The 27478-nt window shown below is 40.9% G+C and overlaps 1 protein-coding gene across 5 annotated transcripts; it reads right to left on the bottom strand.

Moving 5' to 3' along the window:
- Positions 1-326: 326 nt before the first annotated feature.
- On the bottom strand, positions 327-24960 carry LOC124142814 (endoplasmic reticulum chaperone BiP-like). 5 transcript variants are annotated; one of them, XM_048385442.1, is made up of 8 exons: positions 24724-24960; positions 23075-23311; positions 7624-7855; positions 6681-6928; positions 6082-6236; positions 5235-5470; positions 4928-5077; positions 327-1451 (listed from the first exon to the last, which is right to left on the bottom strand). In XM_048385442.1, exons 2-8 carry the CDS (start codon positions 23206-23208, stop codon positions 816-818), a joined length of 1791 nt encoding a protein of 596 aa, XP_048241399.1. In that variant the 5' UTR covers positions 23209-23311; positions 24724-24960; the 3' UTR covers positions 327-815. The 5 variants fall into 5 exon arrangements, with proteins under 5 accessions (XP_048241399.1, XP_048241401.1, XP_048241402.1 ...); XM_048385444.1 differs by lacking the exons at positions 23075-23311; positions 24724-24960 and adding an exon at positions 10042-10055; XM_048385445.1 differs by lacking the exons at positions 23075-23311; positions 24724-24960 and adding an exon at positions 8593-8606.
- Positions 24961-27478: the final 2518 nt, after the last annotated feature.

The following is a 27478-nucleotide window of genomic DNA, read 5'->3' as shown; positions in this document are numbered from 1 at the left end:
GCCCTGCAAGGACGAGTTTTGTCTGCTGGTGGTACAACATATTTTGACACATCATTTCAAGTTGTCACTGGCTTTACATATTCTTTTCAAAAATAATCGCCAACGTTTCATGTGTTTTTTCATTACACGCAACTATACATTGCTCTCCTATCATACCAACAGAGCAGAAGTTCTTTTGATTCTTTCGTATCTTATGCTCTTATGCTCACATACAGCAACAAGAGACACAACTCGTCATACTCTCTTACAGCTCGTCGGAAGCTCAGCTCTTTATTCATACTGTTAAAATTACTACGATTATAATTGTTTTTGTTTTTTTGGTAGACTTTCCAGTTCTCTGGATCTTCTTGCAAAATAAATACTGACATAAAGTTTCCATAGCAATTGGCATTGTCAGAAATGCAAGGATATCAGAAAAAGTCAGAGAGGCTGGACATTCATTGAGGGAAGTGATCCGAATTAGGTTTTTTATTCTAAGGACTGTTGCCGAATGTTGGAACCCATCTTACTCGTCCACTGAACTGAGCACTGGGGCAGCATCATTCAATAAATACATATAGGGCCGGGACATATAAAAGCTTTCTTCCAATCACTCTATCACTGTAGGAATGTAGGAATCCATTATGACGTCACAAGACATGAATATACAGGAAGATGGGGGAGCACACACACACACACACACACACACACACACACACACACACACACACACACACACACACACACACACACACACACACACACACACACACACACACACACACATTTATGCACACGTCCAGTTTCCCCATGCCTCCATTCCCAGTACTTCTCTGTTAGAGTTCATCATGAGAAACGTTCTCTGTTTTGTCTTGTATGATAGGTTTCCTTCTCACAGCCTTCGTGTTCGTCCATTTATCCCCGCTTCTGAGTTCAGCTTCCATAATCTCCATCATCTCCTTGTCCTCTTCAGCAAAGTCTTCAGCATCTTGTATCATTTTCTCAATATATTCAGGGGAAAGCATGTCTCCCTCACTGTACGTAATCACAATTTTGTTCTTGTTTCCAGTTCCTATGTCCTCAGCCGTTACGTACACAATGTCATTCACATCGATTTCAAAGGTTACATTAATCTGAGGAAGCCCACTTCTCGCAGGCCGGATTCCTGTTAAGTCAAATTGTCCCAGGAAATGGTTGTTCTTTGTCATGATCCTCTCGCCTTCATAGACCCGAATTGTCACCTCCTCTTGGTCGTGTTGTGTTGTTGTGAACTGCCGTGTCCTCCTGATGGGGATCAAGGTGTTGCGAGGGAAGACCTTTGCCATGACGCCTCCGATGATCTCAATGCCGAGACTCAAGGGACAGAAGCCGCAGAGTAGGATGGCCTTTTCGCCTTTCCCAGCCAGCACTCCTCCCTGAACAGCAGCTCCGTAAGCTATAACCTCTTCTGGGTTGATGCCCCTCATTGGTTCCTGGAATACAATAGTTACACAATAAAGGCCCCCATTATAACGACAGATGACTTAGGTCACACCCTTAATCGACCTGCAGGTACATTCATGTAGGTCACACCAATAATCAAAGCGGATGTGCATATAGTTTCCATTCAATGTAGCTCATATCTTCAGTCGCCCTACAGGTGTATATAGTTCCATATAAACCACAGCCTTTATCATCCCCGCTGTTACATACATGTAGTCCAAATCCTTAATCGACCCTGAGGGTGAAGACATGTAGGCCACTACTTTAATCAACCCCGCGAGTACAGACATGTAGGCCACTTCTTTGATCAACGCTGCAGGTACATACATGTAGGCCACTACTTTAATCAACCCCGCAGGTACATACATGTAGGCCACTTCTTTGATCAACGCTGCAGGTACATACATGTAGGCCACTACTTTAAACAACGCTGCAGGTACATACATGTAGGCCACTACTTTGATCAACGCTGCAGGTACATACATGTAGGCCACTACTTTGATCAACGCTGCAGGTACATACATGTAGGCCACATCCTTAATCAACCTCGCAGGTACATACATGTAGGCCACTTCTTTGATCAACGCTGCAGGTACATACATGTAGGCCACATCCTTAATCGACCCCGCAGGTACAGACATGTAGGCTACTACTTTAATCAACGCCGCAGGTACATACATGTAGGCTACTACTTTAATCAACGCTGCAGGTACATACATGTAGGCTAGTACTTTAATCAACGCTGCAGGTACATACATGTAGGCCACATCCTTAATCAACCTCGCAGGTACATACATGTAGGCCACTTCTTTGATCAACGCTGCAGGTACATACATGTAGGCCACATCCTTAATCAACCCCGCAGGTAAATACATGTAGGCCACTTCCTTGATCAACGCTGCAGGTACATACATGTAGGCCACTACTTTAATCAACGCTGCAGGTACATACATGTAGGCCACTCCTTTAATCAACGCTGCAGGTACATACATGTAGGCCACTACTTTAATCAACCCCGTAGGTACATACATGTAGGCCACTACTTTAATCAACCCCGCAGGTACATACATGTAGGCCACTACTTTGATCAACGCTGCACGTACAGACATGTAGGCCACTACTTTAATCAAACCCGCAGGTACATACATGTAGGCCACACCCGCAATCGTCTCGGGAACATGATGAATACTTCACGTCTTCAGATGATGTCTATCGATAGGCCACACATGTCTCCTATAAACTATACCAGTTCATGTCATTTCCACAATAGATGACTTCGGCTTAATCAACTCCCAGGTAAACATAGGTTCTATGCAGGCCCCGCAGTTACATAATAACGGATATATCAACAGTACATGTAATGGATATGTCAACAATACCCATTACGGATATGTCATCAGTACATATAACGAATATGTCATCAGTACAAATAACGGATATGTCATCAGTACACATAATATATATGTCGACAGTGTGTGTAACGGATACTAGTATGCCATCAGTACACAACGGATACGCCAATAGTATGTGTAACGGACACACAGTACACATAACTGATTGGTCAACAGTACATGTAACGGATACGTCAACAGTACACATAACGGATATGTCAACAGTATGTGTAACGGATATGTAAACAGTACATGATACGGATTTGTCAACATAAGATATGACGTATACGTCAATAGTACACGTAACGGATATGGCAACAGTACACATAACGGATCTGTCAACAGCGCATGAAACGGATATGTCAACAGTATGTGTAACGGATATGTAAACAGTACATGATACGGATTTGTCAACATAAGATATGACGTATACGTCAATAGTACACGTAACGGATATGGCAACAGTACACATAACGGATCTGTCAACAGCGCATGAAACGGATATGTCAACAGTACACATAACGGATATGTCAACAGTACACATAACGGATATATTAACAGTACACAAAACGGATATGTCAACAGTACACAAAACGGATATGTCAACAGTACAGATACCGGATATGTCAACAGTACACAAAACGGACATGTCAACAGTACAGATAACGGATATGTCAACAGTACACAAAACGGATATGTCAACAGTACAGATACCGGATATGTCAACAGTACACAAAACAGACATGTCAACAGTACACATAACGGATGTCAACAGTACAGATACCGGATATGTCAACAGTACACAAAACGGATATGTCAACAGTACACAAAACGGATATGTCAACAGTACACATAACGGATATGTCAACAGTACACATAACGGACATGTCAACAGTACACATAACGGATATGTCAACAGTACACATAACGGATATGTCAACAGTACACATAGCGGATATGTCAACAGTAAACATAACGGACATGTCAACAGTACAGATACCGGATATGTCAACAGTATACAACGGATATGTCAACAGTACACATAACGGACATGTCAACAGTACACCTAACGGATATGTCAACAGTACACATAGCGGATATGTCAACAGTAAACATAACGGACATGTCAACAGTACAGATACCGGATATGTCAACAGTACACCTAACGGATATGTCAACAGTACACATAACGGATATGTCAACAGTACACATAACGGATATGTCAACAGTACACATAACGGATATGTCAACAGTACACATAACAGATATGTCAACAGTACACATAACGGACATGTCAGCAGTACACATAACGGATATGTCAATGTGGGTTGAGGGGGAAGTTATACAGTATGCAAGGTGATCGACACACGGCCTTATATCCTTTAATCATGTTGTACTATGTAATCCTTTTCAGATCATAAAGATCATTCAGTGATCGAGTTGTTCTCGATCCTCTACCTTAGTGATTGGAATCCATGGTTGTCAGCCTGGGTACGGTCAGGTGAGACGTCATTGAACTGACCATGAGCTTCAAGTATTTACTCTATCAACCCCACTCTGCTGTGAAGGTTCTACCTGAACACCAGGTGCCCGCGTCTCATCACCTACCCAGTACCATAACAGAGGTAGTCAGCCAGGGTGTGATCGTGTGAGACTTCTTGGAACTGAGTGAGTGAGTGAGTATGGTTTTACGCCGCTTTTAGCAATATTCCAGCAATATCACGTCGGGGGACACCAGAAATGTACCCATGTCGGGAATCGAACCCGGGTCTTCAGCGTGACGAGCGAACGCTTAACCACTAGGCTACCCGACCGCCCCTCTTGGAACTGACCATGAGCTTCAAGAATTTACTCTATCAACCCCACTCTGCTGTGAAGGCTCCACCTCAACACCAGGTGCCAGCATCTCATCACCTACCCAGTACCTGAACCTGAGTAACGTACAGCTACAAAAGCCTGTTCAGGCAAAGTCAGTGTATATGAATTTTACATTTCACAATACTGTATATTTTATTTTATTGAATTCAACTGACAATTAACAGGTTATTATATTCCCGAGATCAAGTTGCTCTTACCTTCCCGTCAAAGAACTCCTTTACAAGTTGCTGAATCTTGGGTATCTCAGTTGATTCTCCGACCATTATGATTTCATGGATGTCCGTCCTGTTCAAATCTGCCTCATTCAAAGCGAACTGCATGTAACTTAAAGTTGATTTAAACAAGTCCTGACAAAAGAAAAAGGTTACAGTAATAGAACGCTTATGATATGACAATGCAGCATCATTTAAGACTTGGGTTAACATCTTAGTTCTTGGGAATTAACTTTCTTTATTTTCGTTTTTGAAGGTTCATGATTTATATTTATAAAATGTGTATACGTACTGTGTTAAGTTCCTCCAGCTTGGCTCTCGTGAGGACTTCAGAGAAATCATGGCCGCCCATGAGTGACTCGATCTCCACCCTGGTCTGATGCTGGGAGGACAGAGCTCTCTTCGCCTTCTCCACCTCACGACGCAGTTTCTGGATGGCCCCAATGTCCTCCCGTAGGTCCTGACTCGTCCTCTTCTTGTATTGTTTGATAAAGAACTCCATCAGTCTCTGGTCGATGTCTTGACCACCTACAAGAGAATGCATGGACTTTCAAAGAGATTAAATTATATAAATAAAATACGACAATATAGTGTGTTTTTTCAAATGTTGTGTTATTCATTGATTGAATAATATGTGTCTGTTGATTCCGTTGAAGAATAAATTTACAGCTGTTTTCACTCACACATAAATCGTATTGATATTTAACTGGAGCTGAATGTTATGTCAGGTATGTTCAGTGTATTTGCAAACATTCCTCGGAAAAAAAGAACAATATCTCCAGAGCCAGCACAGGAAGAACATCTGATCGATACAGCAGCATGTATGAATGTAACGGGCACTCGTTATGTGGTAGGTATCTGGTAAATTCGATCTGACTTCAACTGACTTCAGAAAAGTCGTAGTTTCTTAAAGTTTGTTTTTCCAGAGAAATATACCTTGATGTGTGTCTCCGTTCACTTTATGCATACCTGGCATCACTAGACAAGTGGTGCAACAGTAGGATGAGATTTAGATATACAACTTACCTAGATGTGTGTCTCCGTTCACTTCATGAATACATGGTAAACCCGCAGTGAAAACAGTAGGATGAGGTCATTTGTGACCTACATGTCCACATCTACACTGTCCACATGCTTACCTAAATGTGTGTCTCCTTTAGTGGCCACAACTTCAAACACGCCGTAGTCGGTGATGACGATTGACACGTCAAACGTCCCCACTCCCAAGTCAAACACAAGGATATTCTTTTCACCGTCAGACTTGTCAAGGCCGTACGCTACTGAGGCAGCAATTCTACAAAATACAGTTTATGTTACCACCACCATCATCAATCATCATCCATCATCATCCATCCATCCATTCATCCTAATTGTATCCTTGAACCAAATGTGTGACCTTGCGTTTTTTTGTCAAATATTGTACAAAGTGTGTTTTATTGTTGTGTTTATTGTTGTGACACTCGAGAGAAGACTTTGAGTGATGTGAGGATGAACGATACTTTCACAAGTAACCGCAGCACCTTAAAGTGGCCAATCTGCAGTCTTATACAAGGCAGTAATTACGTCTAAACATGAGGGGGAATTGACTTTAGACGATGGAGCCTTGCATCTTTTAAAATTAATGACCTGGCAGGGTTCGTCAGTATATCATATGCAGTTAAATGTGTGCATTTCGATATAACAATACTTGCAACACCAACAGTTGGTTGTAAAGAATAGGCGACATCAAGACACAAACGGTTCATTGATTAGACGTAGAATGTTCAGCCCAGCGATGGTGCCGGCGTCTTTGGTTGCCATCCTCTGGGCGTCATTGAAGTAGGCGGGGACGGTGACAACAGCATTGGTGACGTTCTGGGTCAGGTACGTCTCTGCTATCTCCTTCATCTTCGACAACATCATCGCCGAGATCTCCTCGGGAGCGAACACCTTGTCCTCTGACCCAACTCTCACTTGGATGTGCGGCTTGTTGTCCTCGTTTATTACCTGATTAATAAATATGTTGATAAATACCTTGTCTTTTAGCCAAACGTTAACCGGATTTCCTTCTTCTTTTCTGACAAATATACACGCTATAAAACGCCTTTTCAGTGCTTGTATTTGCTTGAAAAATCCCCATCCGAATTAGTAACCATCTGTGAAGATTAAACTGGCTAATGTATGAGCGAAAATGGGACACACGAACATCTTTTGATGCTTAAAGTAATATTGACACTGCTCTTTATAGAAGTTGTCGTTGTTGTTGTTGTTGTTTGTTGTTTAATATTCCAGCAATATTCCAGCTATGTGACGGTGGTCTATAAATAATCGAGTCTGGACCAGACAATCCAGTGATTCACATCATGAGCATCGATCCACGCAATTGGGATACGAAGTCAGCGAGCCTGACCACCCGATCTCGTTGATCACCTCTTACGACAAGCAAAGCCGCCTTTTACGTCATGCATGGTTTGCTGAAGACCTATACTACCCCGGATCTTCACGGGTCCTTTACAAAAGTGCCAGATTAATAAACAACTGAGAAGTACCAGATTAATACACAAATGTTAGTGTCAATACCGCTCACCTTGAAAGGATATCGTTGGATAGCTTTTTTCCAACTTTCTATTTTTGAAAATTTGATTCAAATCTTTATAGCAGTACCAGATAAATAAATAAACATAGTTACAAATTCAACCCGCCTTGAAAGGATATCGTTGTATGTCCCGCTGCACGGAAGGGTTTTCCCAGGTGCGGCCAATCAGACGCTTGACGTCAAAGACGGTGTTCTCTGGGTTGGTGGTCAGTTGGTTCCTGGCTGCGTATCCGATCAGGGTCTCCCCATCCGGAGTGAATGCCACATAGGAGGGGGTGATCCTGTTCCCGTGTTCATCGGGGATGATCTCAACCTTGTCATTTCGGAACACGCCCACACTGAAACATTACACAACGACAAATGCATATGTTTTTCATTTCCAGTTATAATGATTCCTCATAGATCCATGGCATACTCAGAGGGGGAACCAGCTGAACCGTGGAGACACGAAGGTGTGCCAGAACGCTTTATGGTCGACGATTCAATTCCAAGTTTGACCCCGATCATAATTCTATGGTGTGTCTGCACTATATCCGTATGCTGTGTGTTTACTACGGTTGGTATAGGTATTTTGGTGAAGGTCGTCCCCAGATATGGTGTTTACTAGAGTTAGTATAGGTATTTGTACACTCACCAGGTGAAGATTTGTTCCAAGACATGGTGTTTAATACAGTTGGTATTAGTATTTGTGTACTCACCAGGTGAAGGTTGTTCCAGACATGGTGTTTACTACAGTTGGTTTAGGTATTTGTGTAGTCACCAGGTGAAGGTTGTTCCCAGACATGGTGTGTACTACAGTTGGTTTAGGTATTTGTGTACTCAACAAATGAAGATTGTTCTAAGACATGGTGTGTACTACAGTTGGTATAGGTATTTGTGTACTCACCAGGTGAAATTTGTTCCCAGACTTTGTGTGTACTACAGTTGGTATAGGTATTTGTGTACTAACCAGTTAAAGGTTGTCCCCAGACATGGTGTGTACTACAGTTGGTATAGGTATTTGTATACTTACCAGGTGAAGGTTGTTCCCAGACATGGGGTGTACTACAGTTGGTATAGGTATTAGCATACTTACCAGGTGAAGGTTGTTCCCAGACATGGGGTGTACTACAGTTGGTATAGGTATTTGTATGCTCACCAGGCGAAGGTTGTTCCCAGACATGGTGTGTACTACAGTTGGTATAGGTATTTGTATACTCATCAGGTGAAGGTTGTTCTAAGACATGGTGTTTACTACAGTTGGTATAGGTATTTGTATACTCACCAGTTAAAGGTTGTTCCAAGACATGGTGTGTACTACAGTTGGTATAGGTATCTGTATACTCATCAAGTGAAGGTTGTTCTAAGACATAGTGTTTACTACAGTTGGTATAGGTATTTGTATACTTACCAGGTGAAGGTTGTTCCCAGACATGGTGTTTACTACAGTTGGTATAGGTATTTGTATACTTACCAGGTGAAGGTTGTTCCCAGACATGCTGTTTACCATAGTTGGTATTGGTATTTATATACTCATCAGGTGAAGGTTGTCCCCAGACATGGTGTTTACTACAGTTGGTATAGGTATTTGTATACTCACCAGGTGAAGGTTGTTCCCAGACATGGTGTTTACTACAGTTGGTATTGGTATCTATATACTCATCAGGTGAAGGTTGTTCCCAAAGATAGTGTTTACTACAGTTGGAATAGGTATTTGTATACTTACCAGTTAAAGGTTGTTCCAAGACATGGTGTGTACTACAGTTGGTATATATATTTGTATACTTACCAGATAAAGGTTGTTCCCAGACAAGGGGTGTACTACAGTTGGTATAGGTATTTTTATGCTCACCAGGTGAAAGTTGTTCCCAGACATGGTGTGTACTACGGTTGGTATAGGTATCTGTATACTCATCAGGTGAAGGTTGTTCTAAGACATAGTGTTTACTACAGTTGGTATAGGTATTTGTATACTCACCAGTTAAAGGTTGTTCCAAGACATGTTGTGTACTACAGTTGGTATAGGTATCTGTATACTCATCAGGTGAAGGTTGTTTGAAGACATGGTGTTTACTACAGTTGGTATAGGTATTTGTATACTCACCAGGCGAAGGTTGTTCCAAGACATGGTGTGTACTACAGTTGGTATAGGTATTTGTATACTCACCAGGCGAAGGTTGTTCTAAGACATGGTGTGTACTACAGTTGGTATAGGTATTTGTGTACTCACCAGGCGAAGGTTGTTCCCAGACATGGTGTGTACTACGGTTGGTATAGGTATCTGTATACTCATCAGGTGAAGGTTGTTCTAAGACATAGTGTTTACTACAGTTGGTATAGGTATTTGTATACTTACCAGGTGAAGGTTGTTCCCAGACATGGTGTTTACTACAGTTGGTATAGGTATTTGTATACTTACCAGGTGAAGGTTGTTCCCAGACATGGTGTTTACCACAGTTGGTATTGGTATTTATATACTCATAAGGTGAAGGTTGTCCCCAGACATGGTGTTTACCACAGTTGGTATAGGTATTTGTATACTCACCAGGTGAAGGTTGTTCCCAGACATGGTGTTTACTACAGTTGGTATTGGTATCTATATACTCATCAGGTGAAGGTTGTTCCAAAAGATAGTGTTTACTACAGTTGGAATAGGTATTTGTATACTTACCAGTTAAAGGTTGTTCCAAGACATGGTGTGTACTACAGTTGGTATAGATATTTGTATACTTACCAGATAAAGGTTGTTCCCAGACAAGGGTTGTACTACAGTTGGTATAGGTATTTGTATGCTCACCAGGTGAAAGTTGTTCCCAGACATGGTGTGTACTACGGTTGGTATAGGTATCTGTATACTCACCAGGCGAAGGTTGTTCTAAGACATGGTGTGTACTACAGTTGGTATAGGTATTTGTGTACTCACCAGGCGAAGGTTGTTCCCAGACATGGTGTGTACTACGGTTGGTATAGGTATCTGTATACTCATCAGGTGAAGGTTGTTCTAAGACATAGTGTTTACTACAGTTGGTATAGGTATTTGTATACTCAGCAGTTAAAGGTTGTTCCAAGACATGGTGTGTACTACAGTTGGTATAGGTATCTGTATACTCATCAGGTGAAGGTTGTTTGAAGACATGGTGTTTACTACAGTTGGTATAGGTATTTGTATACTCACCAGGCGAAGGATGTTCTAAGACATGGTGTGTACTACAGTTGGTATAGGTATTTGTATACTCACAAGGCGAAGGTTGTTCTAAGACATGGTGTGTACTACAGTTGGTATAGGTATTTGTGTACTCACCAGGTGAAGGTTGTTCCCAGACATGGTGTTTACTACATTTGGTATAGGTATCTGTATACTCATCAGGTGAAAGTTGTTCTAAGACATAGTGTTTAATACAGTTGGTATAGCTATTTGAATACTCACCAGGCGAAGGTTGTTCTAAGACATGGTGTGAACTACAGTTGGTATAGGTATTTTTGTACTCACCAGTTAAAGGTTGTCCCCAGACATGGTGTTTACAACAGTTGGTATAGGTATTTGTGTACTCACCAGTTGAAGGTTGTTCCCAGACATGGTGTTTACTACAGTTGGTATAGGTATTTGTGTACTCACCAGCTGAAGGTTGTCCCCAGGCATGGTGTTTACTACAGTTGGTATACGTATGTGTGTACTCACGAGCTGAAGATTGTCCCCAGGCAAGGTGTTTACTACAGTTGGTATAGGTATTTGTGTACTCACCAGTTGAAGGTTGTTCCCAGACATGGTGTTTACTACAGTTGGTATAGGTATTTGTATACTTACCAGGTGAAGGTTGTTCCCAGACATGGGGTGTACTACAGTTGGTATAGGTATTAGCATACTTACCAGGTGAAGGTTGTTCCCAGACATGAGGTGTACTACAGTTGGTATAGGTATTTCTGTACTCAACAAATGAAGATTGTTCTAAGACATGGTGTGTACTACAGTTGGTTTAGGTATTTGTGTACTCACCAGGTGAAGGTTGTTCCGAGACATGGTGTGTAATACAGTTGGTTTAGGTATTTGTGTACTCAACAAATGAAGATTGTTCTAAGACATGGTGTGCACTACAGTTGGTATAGGTATTTGTGTACTCACCAGGTGAAATTTGTTCCCAGACTTTGTGTGTACTACAGTTAGTATAGGTATTTGTGTACTAACCAGTTGAAGGTTGTCTCCAGACATGTTGTGTACTACAGTTGGTATAGGTATTTGTATACTTACCAGGTGAAGGTTGTTCCCAGACATGGGGTGTACTGCAGTTGGTATAGGTATTAGCATACTTACCAGGTGAAGGTTGTTCCCAGACATGGGGTGTACTACAGTTGGTATAGGTATTTGTATGCTCACCACGCGAAGGTTGTTCCCAGACATGGTGTGTACTACAGTTGGTATAGGTATTTGTATACTCACCAGGTGAAGGTTGTTCTAAGACATGGTGTTTACTACAGTTCGTATAGGTATTTGTATACTCACCAGCTAAAGGTTGTTCCAAGACATGGTGTGTACTACAGTTGGTATAGGTATCTGTATACTCATCAGGTGAAGGTTGTTCTAAGACATAGTGTTTACTACAGTTGGTATAGGTATTTGTATACTTACCAGGTGAAGGTTGTCCCCAGACATGGTGTTTACTACAGTTGGTATAGGTATTTGTATACTTACCAGGTGAAGGTTGTTCCCAGACATGGTGTTTACCACAGTTGGTATTGGTATCTATATACTCATCAGGTGAAGGTTGTCCCCAGACATGGTGTTTACTACAGTTGGTATAGGTATTTGTATACTCACCAGGTGAAGGTCGTTCCCAGACATGGTGTTTACTACAGTTGGTATTGGTATCTATATACTCATCAGGTGAAGGTTGTTCCAAAACATAGTGTTTACTACAGTTGGAATAGGTATTTGTATACTTACCAGTTAAAGGTTGTTCCCAGACATGGTGTTTACTACAGTTGGTATAGGTATGTGTGTACTCACCAGCTGAAGGTTGTCCCCAGGCATGGTGTTTACTACAGTTGGTATAGGTATGTGTGTACTCACCAGCTGAAGGTTGTCCCCAGGCATGGTGTTTACTACAGTTGGTATAGGTATTTGTATACTCACCAGTTGAAGGTTGTTCCCAGACATGGTGTTTACTACAGTTGGTATAGGTATTTGTGTACTCAACAAATGAAGATTGTTCTAAGACATGGTGTGTACTACAGTTGGTTTAGGTATTTGTGTACTCACCAGGTGAAGGTTGTTCCCAGACATGGTGTGTACTACAGTTGGTTTAGGTATTTGTGTACTCAACAAATGAAGATTGTTCTAAGACATGGTGTGTACTACAGTTGGTATAGGTATTTGTGTACTCACCAGGTGAAATTTGTTCCCAGACTTTGTGTGTACTACAGTTGGTATAGGTATTTGTGTACTAACCAGTTGAAGGTTGTCCCCAGACATGTTGTGTACTACAGTTGGTATAGGTATTTGTATACTCACCAGGCGAAGGTTGTTCCAAGACATGGTGTGTACTACAGTTGGTGTAGGTATTTGTATACTCACCAGGCGAAGGTTGTTCTAAGACATGGTGTGTACTACAGTTGGTATAGGTATTTGTGTACTCACCAGGCGAAGGTTGTTCCCAGACATGGTGTGTACTACGGTTGGTATAGGTATCTGTATACTCATCAGGTGAAGGTTGTTCTAAGACATAGTGTTTACTACAGTTGGTATAGGTATTTGTATACTTACCAGGTGAAGGTTGTTCCCAGACATGGTGTTTACTACAGTTGGTATAGGTATTTGTATACTTACCAGGTGAAGGTTGTTCCCAGACATGGTGTTTACCACAGTTGGTATTGGTATTTATATACTCATCAGGTGAAGGTTGTCCCCAGACATGGTGTTTACTACAGTTGGTATAGGTATTTGTATACTCACCAGGTGAAGGCTGTTCCCAGACATGGTGTTTACTACAGTTGGTATTGGTATCTATATACTCATCAGGTGAAGGTTGTTCCAAAAGATAGTGTTTACTACAGTTGGAATAGGTATTTGTATACTTACCAGTTAAAGGTTGTTCCAAGACATGGTGTGTACTACAGTTGGTATAGGTATTTGTATACTTACCAGATAAAGGTTGTTCCCAGACAAGGGTTGTACTACAGTTGGTATAGGTATTTGTATGCTCACCAGGTGAAAGTTGTTCCCAGACATGGTGTGTACTACGGTTGGTATAGGTATCTGTATACTCATCAGGTGAAGGTTGTTCTAAGACATAGTGTTTACTACAGTTGGTATAGGTATTTGTATACTCACCAGTTAAAGGTTGTTCCAAGACATGGTGTGTACTACAGTTGGTATGGGTATCTGTATACTCATCAGGTGCAGGTTGTTTGAAGACATTGTGTTTACTACAGTTGGTATAGGTATTTGTATACTCACCAGGCGAAGGTTGTTCTAAGACATGGTGTGTACTACAGTTGGTATAGGTATTTGTGTACTCACCAGGCGAAGGTTGTTCCCAGACATGGTGTGTACTACGGTTGGTATAGGTATCTGTATACTCATCAGGCGAAGGTTGTTCTAAGACATAGTGTTTACTACAGTTGGTATAGGTATTTGTATACTCAGCAGTTAAAGGTTGTTCCAAGACATGGTGTGTACTACAGTTGGTATAGGTATCTGTATACTCATCAGGTGAAGGTTGTTTGAAGACATGGTGTTTACTACAGTTGGTATAGGTATTTGTATACTCACCAGGCGAAGGTTGTTCTAAGACATGGTGTGTACTACAGTTGGTATAGGTATTTGTATACTCACAAGGCGAAGGTTGTTCTAAGACATGGTGTGTACTACAGTTGGTATAGGTATTTGTGTACTCACCAGGTGAAGGTTGTTCCCAGACATGGTGTTTACTACATTTGGTATAGGTATCTGTATACTCATCAGGTGAAAGTTGTTCTAAGACATAGTGTTTAATACAGTTGGTATAGCTATTTGAATACTCACCAGGCGAAGGTTGTTCTAAGACATGGTGTGAACTACAGTTGGTATAGGTATTTTTGTACTCACCAGTTAAAGGTTGTCCCCAGACATGGTGTTTACTACAGTTGGTATAGGTATTTGTGTACTCACCAGTTGAAGGTTGTTCCCAGACATGGTGTTTACTACAGTTGGTATAGGTATTTGTGTACTCACCAGCTGAAGGTTGTCCCCAGGCATGGTGTTTACTACAGTTGGTATACGTATGTGTGTACTCACGAGCTGAAGATTGTCCCCAGGCAAGGTGTTTACTACAGTTGGTATAGGTATTTGTGTACTCACCAGTTGAAGGTTGTTCCCAGACATGGTGTTTACTACAGTTGGTATAGGTATTTGTATACTTACCAGGTGAAGGTTGTTCCCAGACATGGGGTGTACTACAGTTGGTATAGGTATTTCTGTACTCAACAAATGAAGATTGTTCTAAGACATGGTGTGTACTACAGTTGGTTTAGGTATTTGTGTACTCACCAGGTGAAGGTTGTTCCGAGACATGGTGTGTAATACAGTTGGTTTAGGTATTTGTGTACTCAACAAATGAAGATTGTTCTAAGACATGGTGTGCACTACAGTTGGTATAGGTATTTGTGTACTCACCAGGTGAAATTTGTTCCCAGACTTTGTGTGTACTACAGTTAGTATAGGTATTTGTGTACTAACCAGTTGAAGGTTGTCTCCAGACATGTTGTGTACTACAGTTGGTATAGGTATTTGTATACTTACCAGGTGAAGGTTGTTCCCAGACATGGGGTGTACTGCAGTTGGTATAGGTATTAGCATACTTACCAGGTGAAGGTTGTTCCCAGACATGGGGTGTACTACAGTTGGTATAGGTATTTGTATGCTCACCACGCGAAGGTTGTTCCCAGACATGGTGTGTACTACAGTTGGTATAGGTATTTGTATACTCACCAGGTGAAGGTTGTTCTAAGACATGGTGTTTACTACAGTTCGTATAGGTATTTGTATACTCACCAGCTAAAGGTTGTTCCAAAACATGGTGTGTACTACAGTTGGTATAGGTATCTGTATACTCATCAGGTGAAGGTTGTTCTAAGACATAGTGTTTACTACAGTTGGTATAGGTATTTGTATACTTACCAGGCGAAGGTTGTTCCCAGACATGGTGTGTACTACGGTTGGTATAGGTATCTGTATACTCATCAGGTGAAGGTTGTTCTAAGACATAGTGTTTACTACAGTTGGTATAGGTATTTGTATACTCACCAGGCGAAGGTTGTTCCAAGACATGGTGTGTACTACAGTTGGTATGGGTATCTGTATACTCATCAGGTGAAGGTTGTTTGAAGACATTGTGTTTACTACAGTTGGTATAGGTATTTGTATACTCACCAGGCGAAGGTTGTTCTAAGACATGGTGTGTACTACAGTTGGTATAGGTATTTGTATACTCACCAGGCGAAGGTTGTTCCCAGACATGGTGTGTACTACGGTTGGTATAGGTATCTGTATACTCATCAGGTGAAGGTTGTTCTAAGACATAGTGTTTACTACAGTTGGTATAGGTATTTGTATACTCACCAGTTAAAGGTTGTTCCAAGACATGGTGTGTACTACAGTTGGTATAGGTATCTGTATACTCATCAGGTGAAGGTTGTTTGAAGACATGGTGTTTACTACAGTTGGTATAGGTATTTGTATACTCACCAGGCGAAGGTTGTTCTAAGACATGGTGTGTACTACAGTTGGTATAGGTATTTGTATACTCACAAGGCGAAGGTTGTTCTAAAACATGGTGTGTACTACAGTTGGTATAGGTATTTGTGTACTCACCAGGTGAAGGTTGTTCCCAGACATGGTGTTTACTACATTTGGTATAGGTGTCTGTATACTCATCAGGTGAAAGTTGTTCTAAGACATAGTGTTTAATACAGTTGGTATAGCTATTTGAATACTCACCAGGCGAAAGTTGTTCTAAGACATGGTGTGAACTACAGTTGGTATAGGTATTTTTGTACTCACCAGTTAAAGGTTGTCCCCAGACATGGTGTTTACTACAGTTGGTATAGGTATTTGTGTACTCACCAGTTGAAGGTTGTTCCCAGACATGGTGTTTACTACAGTTGGTATAGGTATTTGTGTACTCACCAGCTGAAGGTTGTCCCCAGGCATGGTGTTTACTACAGTTGGTATACGTATGTGTGTACTCACCAGCTGAAGGTTGTCCCCAGGCATGGTGTTTACTACAGTTGGTATAGGTATTTGTGTACTCACCAGTTGAAGGTTGTCCCCAGGCATGGTGTGTACTACAGTTGGTATAGGTATTTGTATACTTACCAGGTGAAGGTTGTTCCCAGACATGGGGTGTACTACAGTTGGTATAGGTATTAGCATACTTACCAGGTGAAGGTTGTTCCCAGACATGGGGTGTACTACAGTTGGTATAGGTATTTGTATCCTCACCACGCGTAGGTTGTTCCCAGACATGGTGTGTACTACAGTTGGTATAGGTATTTGTATACTCACCAGGTGAAGGTTGTTCCCAGACATGGTGTTTACTACAGTTCGTATAGGTATTTGTATACTCACCAGTTAAAGGTTGTTCCAAGACATGGTTTGTACTACAGTTGGTATAGGTATCTGTATACTCATCAGGTGAAGGTTGTTCTAAGACATAGTGTTTACTACAGTTGGTATAGTTATTTGTATACTTACCAGGTGAAGGTTGTTCCCAGACATGGTGTTTACTACAGTTGGTATAGGTATTTGTATACTTACCAGGTGAAGTTTGTTCCCAGACATGGTGTTTACCACAGTTGGTATTGGTATCTATATACTCATCAGGTGAAGGTTGTCCCCAGACATGGTGTTTAGTACAGTTGGTATAGGTGTTTGTATACTCACCAGGTGAAGGTTGTTCCCAGACATGGTGTTTACTACAGTTGGTATTGGTATCTATATACTCATCAGGTGAAGGTTGTTCCAAAACATAGTGTTTACTACAGTTGGAATAGGTATTTGTATACTTACCAGTTAAAGGTTGTTCCAAGACATGGTGTACTACAGTTGGTATAGGTATTTGTATACTTACCAGATGAAGGTTGTTCCCAGACAAGGGGTGTACTACAGTTGGTATAGGTATGTGTATGCTCACCAGGTGAAGGTTGTTCCCAGACATGGTGTGTACTAAAGTTGGTATAGGTATCTGTATACTCATCAGGTGAAGGTTGTTCTAAGACATAGTCTTTACTACAGTTGGTATAGGTATTTGTATACTCACCAGTTAGAGGTTGTTCCAAGACATGGTGTGTACTACAGTTGGTATAGGTATCTGTATACTCATCAGGTGAAGGTTGTTTGAAGACATGGTGTTTACTACAGTTGGTATAGGTATTTGTATACTCACCAGGCGAAGGTTGTTCCAAGACATGGTGTGTACTACAGTTGGTATAGGTATTTGTATACTCACCAGGCGAAGGTTGTTCTAAGACATGGTGTGTACTACAGTTGGTATAGGTATTTGTGTACTCACCAGGCGAAGGTTGTTCCCAGACATGGTGTGTACTACGGTTTGTATAGGTATCTGTATACTCATCAGGTGAAGGTTGTTCTAAGACATAGTGTTTACTACAGTTGGTATGGGTATTTGTATACTCACCAGTTAAAGGTTGTTCCAAGACATGGTGTGTACTACAGTTGGTATAGGTATCTGTATACTCATCAGGTGAAGGTTGTTTGAAGACATGGTGTTTACTACAGTTGGTATAGGTATTTGTATACTCACCAGGCGAAGGTTGTTCTAAGACATGGTGTGTACTACAGTTGGTATAGGTATTTGTGTACTCACCAGGCGAAGGTTGTTCCCAGACATGGTGTGTACTACGGTTGGTATAGGTATCTGTATACTCATCAGGTGAAGGTTGTTCTAAGACATAGTGTTTACTACAGTTGGTATAGGTATTTGTATACTCACCAGTTAAAGGTTGTTCTAAGACATAGTGTTTACTACAGTTGGTATAGTTATTTGTATACTTACCAGGTGAAGGTTGTTCCCAGACATGGTGTTTACTACAGTTGGTATAGGTATTTGTGTACTCACCAGTTGAAGGTTGTCCCCAGGCATGGTGTGTACTACAGTTGGTATAGGTATTTGTATACTTACCAGGTGAAGGTTGTTCCCAGACATGGGGTGTACTACAGTTGGTATAGGTATTAGCATACTTACCAGGTGAAGGTTGTTCCCAGACATGGGGTGTACTACAGTTGGTATAGGTATTTGTATCCTCACCACGCGTAGGTTGTTCCCAGACATGGTGTGTACTACAGTTGGTATAGGTATTTGTATACTCACCAGGTGAAGGTTGTTCCCAGACATGGTGTTTACTACAGTTCGTATAGGTATTTGTATACTCACCAGTTAAAGGTTGTTCCCAGACATGGTGTGTACTACAGTTGGTATAGGTATCTGTATACTCATCAGGTGAAGGTTGTTCTAAGACATAGTGTTTACTACAGTTGGTATAGTTATTTGTATACTTACCAGGTGAAGGTTGTTCCCAGACATGGTGTTTACTACAGTTGGTATAGGTATTTGTATACTTACCAGGTGAAGTTTGTTCCCAGACATGGTGTTTACCACAGTTGGTATTGGTATCTATATACTCATCAGGTGAAGGTTGTCCCCAGACATGGTGTTTAGTACAGTTGGTATAGGTATTTGTATACTCACCAGGTGAAGGTTGTTCCCAGACATGGTGTTTACTACAGTTGGTATTGGTATCTATATACTCATCAGGTGAAGGTTGTTCCAAAACATAGTGTTTACTACAGTTGGAATAGGTATTTGTATACTTACCAGTTAAAGGTTGTTCCAAGACATGGTGTACTACAGTTGGTATAGGTATTTGTATACTTACCAGATGAAGGTTGTTCCCAGACAAGGGGTGTACTACAGTTGGTATAGGTATGTGTATGCTCACCAGGTGAAGGTTGTTCCCAGACATGGTGTGTACTAAAGTTGGTATAGGTATCTGTATACTCATCAGGTGAAGGTTGTTCTAAGACATAGTCTTTACTACAGTTGGTATAGGTATTTGTATACTCACCAGTTAGAGGTTGTTCCAAGACATGGTGTGTACTACAGTTGGTATAGGTATCTGTATACTCATCAGGTGAAGGTTGTTTGAAGACATGGTGTTTACTACAGTTGGTATAGGTATTTGTATACTCACCAGGCGAAGGTTGTTCCAAGACATGGTGTGTACTACAGTTGGTATAGGTATTTGTATACTCACCAGGCGAAGGTTGTTCTAAGACATGGTGTGTACTACAGTTGGTATAGGTATTTGTGTACTCACCAGGCGAAGGTTGTTCCCAGACATGGTGTGTACTACGGTTTGTATAGGTATCTGTATACTCATCAGGTGAAGGTTGTTCTAAGACATAGTGTTTACTACAGTTGGTATGGGTATTTGTATACTCACCAGTTAAAGGTTGTTCCAAGACATGGTGTGTACTACAGTTGGTATAGGTATCTGTATACTCATCAGGTGAAGGTTGTTTGAAGACATGGTGTTTACTACAGTTGGTATAGGTATTTGTATACTCACCAGGCGAAGGTTGTTCTAAGACATGGTGTGTACTACAGTTGGTATAGGTATTTGTGTACTCACCAGGCGAAGGTTGTTCCCAGACATGGTGTGTACTACGGTTGGTATAGGTATCTGTATACTCATCAGGTGAAGGTTGTTCTAAGACATAGTGTTTACTACAGTTGGTATAGGTATTTGTATACTCACCAGTTAAAGGTTGTTCTAAGACATAGTGTTTACTACAGTTGGTATAGTTATTTGTATACTTACCAGGTGAAGGTTGTTCCCAGACATGGTGTTTACTACAGTTGGTATAGGTATTTGTATACTTACCAGGTGAAGTTTGTTCCCAGACATGGTGTTTACCACAGTTGGTATTGGTATCTATATACTCATCAGGTGAAGGTTGTCCCCAGACAAGGTGTTTAGTACAGTTGGTATAGGTATTTGTATACTCACCAGGTGAAGGTTGTTCCCAGACATGGTGTTTACTACAGTTGGTATTGGTATCTATATACTCATCAGGTGAAGGTTGTTCCAAAACATAGTGTTTACTACAGTTGGAATAGGTATTTGTATACTTACCAGTTAAAGGTTGTTCCAAGACATGGTGTACTACAGTTGGTATAGGTATTTGTATACTTACCAGATGAAGGTTGTTCCCAGACAAGGGGTGTACTACAGTTGGTATAGGTATGTGTATGCTCACCAGGTGAAGGTTGTTCCCAGACATGGTGTGTACTAAAGTTGGTATAGGTATCTGTATACTCATCAGGTGAAGGTTGTTCTAAGACATAGTCTTTACTACAGTTGGTATAGGTATTTGTATACTCACCAGTTAGAGGTTGTTCCAAGACATGGTGTGTACTACAGTTGGTATAGGTATCTGTATACTCATCAGGTGAAGGTTGTTTGAAGACATGGTGTTTACTACAGTTGGTATAGGTATTTGTATACTCACCAGGCGAAGGTTGTTCCAAGACATGGTGTGTACTACAGTTGGTATAGGTATTTGTATACTCACCAGGCGAAGGTTGTTCTAAGACATGGTGTGTACTACAGTTGGTATAGGTATTTGTGTACTCACCAGGCGAAGGTTGTTCCCAGACATGGTGTGTACTACGGTTGGTGTAGGTATCTGTATACTCATCAGGTGAAGGTTGTTCTAAGACATAGTGTTTACTACAGTTGGTATGGGTATTTGTATACTCACCAGTTAAAGGTTGTTCCAAGACATGGTGTGTACTACAGTTGGTATAGGTATCTGTATACTCATCAGGTGAAGGTTGTTTGAAGACATGGTGTTTACTACAGTTGGTATAGGTATTTGTATACTCACCAGGCGAAGGTTGTTCTAAGACATGGTGTGTACTACAGTTGGTATAGGTATTTGTGTACTCACCAGGCGAAGGTTGTTCCCAGACATGGTGTGTACTACGGTTGGTATAGGTATCTGTATACTCATCAGGTGAAGGTTGTTCTAAGACATAGTGTTTACTACAGTTGGTATAGGTATTTGTATACTCACCAGTTAAAGGTTGTTCTAAGACATAGTGTTTACTACAGTTGGTATAGTTATTTGTATACTTACCAGGTGAAGGTTGTTCCCAGACATGGTGTTTACTACAGTTGGTATAGGTATTTGTATACTTACCAGGTGAAGTTTGTTCCCAGACATGGTGTTTACCACAGTTGGTATTGGTATCTATATACTCATCAGGTGAAGGTTGTCCCCAGACATGGTGTTTAGTACAGTTGGTATAGGTATTTGTATACTCACCAGGTGAAGGTTGTTCCCAGACATGGTGTTTACTACAGTTGGTATTGGTATCTATATACTCATCAGGTGAAGGTTGTTCCAAAACATAGTGTTTACTACAGTTGGAATAGGTATTTGTATACTTACCAGTTAAAGGTTGTTCCAAGACATGGTGTACTACAGTTGGTATAGGTATTTGTATACTTACCAGATGAAGGTTGTTCCCAGACATGGTGTGTACTACAGTTGGTATAGGTATCTGTATACTCATCAGGTGAAGGTTGTTCTAAGACATAGTGTTTACTACAGTTGGTATAGGTATTTGTATACTCACCAGTTAGAGGTTGTTCCAAGACATGGTGTGTACTACAGTTGGTATAGGTATCTGTATACTCATCAGGTGAAGGTTGTTTGAAAACATGGTGTTTACTACAGTTGGTATAGGTATTTGTATACTCACCAGGCGAAGGTTGTTCCAAGACATGGTGTGTACTACAGTTGGTATAGGTATTTGTATACTCACCAGGCGAAGGTTGTTCTAAGACATGGTGTGTACTACAGTTGGTATAGGTATTTGTGTACTCACCAGGCGAAGGTTGTTCCCAGACATGGTGTGTACTACGGTTGGTATAGGTATCTGTATACTCATCAGGTGAAGGTTGTTCTAAGACATAGTGTTTACTACAGTTGGTATGGGTATTTGTATACTCACCAGTTAAAGGTTGTTCCAAGACATGGTGTGTACTACAGTTGGTATAGGTATCTGTATACTCATCAGGTGAAGGTTGTTTGAAGACATGGTGTTTACTACAGTTGGTATAGGTATTTGTATACTCACCAGGCGAAGGTTGTTCTAAGACATGGTGTGTACTACAGTTGGTATAGGTATTTGTGTACTCACCAGGCGAAGGTTGTTCCCAGACATGGTGTGTACTACGGTTGGTATAGGTATCTGTATACTCATCAGGTGAAGGTTGTTCTAAGACATAGTGTTTACTACAGTTGGTATAGGTATTTGTATACTCACCAGTTAAAGGTTGTTCCAAGACATGGTGTGTACTACAGTTGGTATAGGTATCTGTATACTCATCAGGTGAAGGTTGTTTGAAGACATGGTGTTTACTACAGTTGGTATAGGTATTTGTATACTCACCAGTTAAAGGTTGTCCCCAGACATGGTGTTTACTACAGTTGGTATAGGTGTTTGTGTACTCACCAGGTGAAGGTTGTTCCCAGGTCTATTCCAATAACAGGTTCGAGATCTTCAACATCCGGGGGAGTCGTGCAGGCTTGCACGTGCCAACATGTTGTCAATAGCAACAGCCCTACACATGTGGGTATTGTACGCATGTTGTTGTGTCTGTTTAGCTGTCGGAAATAATCGGACTGGGATAAAGAAACTCCGCCGTGTGACACCCGAGTGTAAACCAAACCAGTGGTCAGTACTTGTATTCTGTAAAAGACAACAAGTGACGATTGATACGAGAGCAGGCTATATGCAAATCCGCTTGATATCTAAGCATGACATTCTGCCACCACTGATACTACCACCCCCATAACTACTACCACTACTACTACTGCTGTTGCTACAACTACAAGTACTACTACCACTGCTACTACTACTCCTCCTCCTCCTACTACCACTACTACTACCATCACCACAACTACTACTACTACTACTACCGCTGCTGCTGCTCCGCCTCCCCTACTACTACTACCACTGCTACTACAACCACTACTACTACTACCGCTGCTGCTACTATCCCTACTACCACTGCTACTCCGCCTCTTGTTACTGCTACTACTTCCACTGCTACTAATGATACTACTACCTCTGATGTTGCTGCTGCTACTACTACCAGTACTACTACCACTGCTACTATTGTAACTGTTACTACTACTACTACTGCTGCTATTACTACTAATGTTCCTACTCCTTATAGGGCTACTACTACTGCGACTACTTCTTCTTCTAGTTCTACTACTCCTACTCCGACCGCTACTACTACTACCGCTGCTGCTGCTGCTACTAGTACTACTCCTACTACTGCTACTACTGTTATAACTGCTGCTACTACTACTGCTCCTACTACAATTCCTACTACTACTGCTACTACTGTTATTACTGCTACTACTACTCATACTTCTGCTACTACTACTAATACTGCTACGCATTCTACTTATACTACTACTATTACTAATATTGCTATCACTACTACTACAACTACTGCTACTACTACTGCTACCTCTTGTCACTAGCACCACTACCACAAATACTTACTCAACTATAACTACTAAAAATATTACTACTTCTACTACTTCAAATTTACTCCTGCCATTACTACTACTATTACTGTTCCCACTGATGCTGATGCTTTTACCAGTCATTACAAGTACGACTTATATTATTATTACATTTCACTTATCTCTGCTGTTCTTGTTACTGTTGCTATAGTTACTACACGTATTAAGACATATGTTTGTAAGAGGCGGCAAAATGGATTAGGCGGCCAGTCTCGGTCACTTGGTATATTGCGACTCATCGTACCCGACGGCGTGGCACTTTGCTCAGAATATCAACCACTGGTATGTCTGTCTGATACACCTGGAATGGTGTGAGTGTGACTACTACCACTACTGCGACAACCGCTTGTATTGTTGCAATACGACCAAAAATCAATAAGAACTACGTTTCAATATTGTTTTTCTATCAAATTATGTATTTTGATTAATCTATCAAACAATATTGTGACATTTGTTACTCTGTAAAAAAAACATTGTTTCGTTTCGGATACGATCCCTCTTTCGATCAACGCTCGGAAAACATTGACCAATCAAACATCAAGTTAAAATTAGCTCACGTACCTGCGTTGTCAATGAAAGACGTCTGAAGGCTGTTATCGTTCCTGGCTACGCATAGTGTCATTTTCCCAACATCTTTGTTGTCACATGGAGAGTACAGAGAGACCATTACAAACATGTTACCATGGTGTTTTATAGAGCTGTATTCGCGAGAGTAGAGAGACAGAGGACCATCATATCAGCCAGCATAGATATAACCCAGCGGCGTGGCCTGTATCGACTGGGCAGCGATACCGGATTCATACTCTCTGATTGGCTGGCGACATCCAACTGTATAATGATGTACACGTAAGCGGTTGACTGTGTTTTGTCGTCGTAATCTGGTGAAATAACTTTACAAATGATGAAATGTACGCAGTCAGTGTGGGTTCTTAGCCTGTACTAGCTTCCACCACGGAATGGTGTATGACTAGCGACACTCGTATACCTCATGTTGCAGCACGGTGGATATTGTGTTGTCTGCTACGTCCAATGAATGAATGAATGCGTGAATGTATGAAAGAATGAATGAATGCGTGAATGTACGAAATAATGGATGAATGCGTGAATGAATAAATGAATGCGTGAGTGAATGAACAAACGAACGAATATATATTTCACAAAGTGCAGATACTCCACATACCAGAGCCTATGCTGTCAAAGAGCGTCAAAAGAAAGCAACTTCTTACAACCCGACCTCTTTCTCTGATTGTAAACTCATACACATTGTTTTCAGATACGCAGATTTCTTAAGAAATCGGTTCCCTGTGGGATGTTAGGTTTTTCCAAATCATCTGTGCGTCGTAAATAGCGTTTTTCCCAGGAGTGTGTGCGCCGTAATGATTTTATGAAAAAAGTCTTATGTATAATAAATTCTGAGTTTCGTATCGCGAGGCCAAGTAGGATTTCGCGTGTATTTAATAATCTGTTCGTTATCCGGACTATATGCCTACCTTCAGTGACGAAGTGAAAACCATAACTTAGATATTGACGCAGTATTACATACTGAGGTATAAAACAGCATTCACTCTCCCACTTACATGTTCTCACCTCCAAAAGAAACGCGAACCATAGAAACATATAGAGAAGTATGTACGTTAAGAAGAGATGTTTCCAACGTGTACCTCTTAATGGTAAAACTAACAATCAGTCAAGTGTTACCACGGGTGTCTTTATTCTTATCACGATACGCTGCACGTGATTTCCAAATTTTACAAACTAATATTGCACGAGACAAATGGTGCATCTCGAGTCATGGATCCATGACGTCACATATGATGCTTTATGAGCGTCGATCACACAACATACCATGTTTGTTTGTGCGTCGAACCAATATGAGTATTCTTCAAATATTAACCAACATGTATGGTATTCTCGTTTCTTATGTCGGTGGGTATATTAACATTCTTATTCCCTTATTCGATACCTTTTCAAAACTGATCCGGGGGCACGGGTTGCCCAGTCGTCTAAGGCGCCGCGATTCGCTGTGCAGAGTTGCGCCCTTGGGCACGCCAGAAACCTATGATTGTGGGTTCGAATCCCGGTTCGCCCCGATTATGTTTCTAGGTTTGTCAGCACCATACCCGTGCTCGTGGGTTTCACCGAAGTGGTAAATGTCTGAGACCTGCATCACTTCAGGCTTTCCTCCCACTTTAAGCTGACACGCCGTGATGTAACTGGAATATTGTTAAAAGCGGCGTTAAACCCAACTCACTCACTCACTCAAAACTGATCCATAATGGTTTCGAACGGAGATATTCCTTAAAATTTGATGCAATCGCAACTGAATACAGAATATATATTTGACTTTCACACTACTTGGTAAGGGGATGTCCGGTAGTCCCTTCCCCAGGTTTTGTGACCATAATCGCAATTGTGAAAATGTTGAACCCTTCAAACAAATTTTAACATAAAACATAATTAGATCTGCTATTTCGTGAACTGTAAAACTGTAAAACTTGCTGATATCTTCACAACAAACTTGAGGAATACATCTTTTTGAGAATATTTTAATGGGTGGGCAGGCACAGCGAAGTTGAAATTCTTGATTGTTCATATTTTTGGAACAACACTGATATTTATATATTGACATGTAAACATTCATCTCATACTCAAACGTCATAATCAAATACATTATCGTCTCTTGCATGCGTATATTCCCTACACATGTTCATTTACATAGCTTATATTCCCTACATCAGACATTAGTTCATTTACATAGCTTATATTCTCTACATCACACATATGTTCATGTACATAGCTTATATTCCCTTCATCTCACACGTGTTCATGTACATAGCTTATATTCCCTTCATCTCACACGTGTTCATGTACATAGCTTATATTCCCTACATCTCACACATGTTCATGTACATAGCTTATATTCCCTACATCACACACGTGTTCATGTACATAGCTTATATTCCCTACATCACACACGTGTTCATGTACATAGCTTATATTCCCTACATCACACACGTGTTCATGTACATAGCTTATATTCCCTACCTCTCACACGTGTTCATGTACATAGCTTATATTCCCTACATCTCACACGTGTTCATGTACATAGCTTATATTCCCTACATCACACTCATGTTCATGTACATAGCTTATATTCCCTACCTCTCACACGTGTTCATGTTCATTGCATATATTTTCTACATCTCACACATGTTCATGTACATAGCGTATATTACCTACATCACACACATGTTCATGTACACAGCGTATATTCCCTACATCACACACGTGTTCATGTATACATCTGATATTCTCT

The sequence above is a fragment of the Haliotis rufescens genome, unplaced genomic scaffold (genome assembly GCF_023055435.1).
Source record: "Haliotis rufescens isolate VD_foot unplaced genomic scaffold, xgHalRufe1.0.p SCAF_59, whole genome shotgun sequence".
Classification (NCBI taxonomy): Eukaryota; Metazoa; Mollusca; class Gastropoda; order Lepetellida; family Haliotidae; genus Haliotis; species Haliotis rufescens.
Note: the sequence above shows the minus strand (reverse complement) of the source record. Positions and strands in the feature narration are given on the sequence as shown.

Coding starts and splice junctions, on each gene's coding strand:
- LOC124142814 (XM_048385442.1), bottom strand. CDS start 23,208: ATGCGTACAATACCCACATGTGTAGGGCTGTTGCTATTGACAACATGT. Junction 7,856..23,074: donor CTGGGAACAACCTTCACCTG/GTGAGTACACAA, acceptor GTAATGTTTCAG/TGTGGGCGTGTTCCGAAATG. Junction 6,237..6,680: donor CTACGTCTAATCAATGAACC/GTTTGTGTCTTG, acceptor TGTATTTTGTAG/AATTGCTGCCTCAGTAGCGT.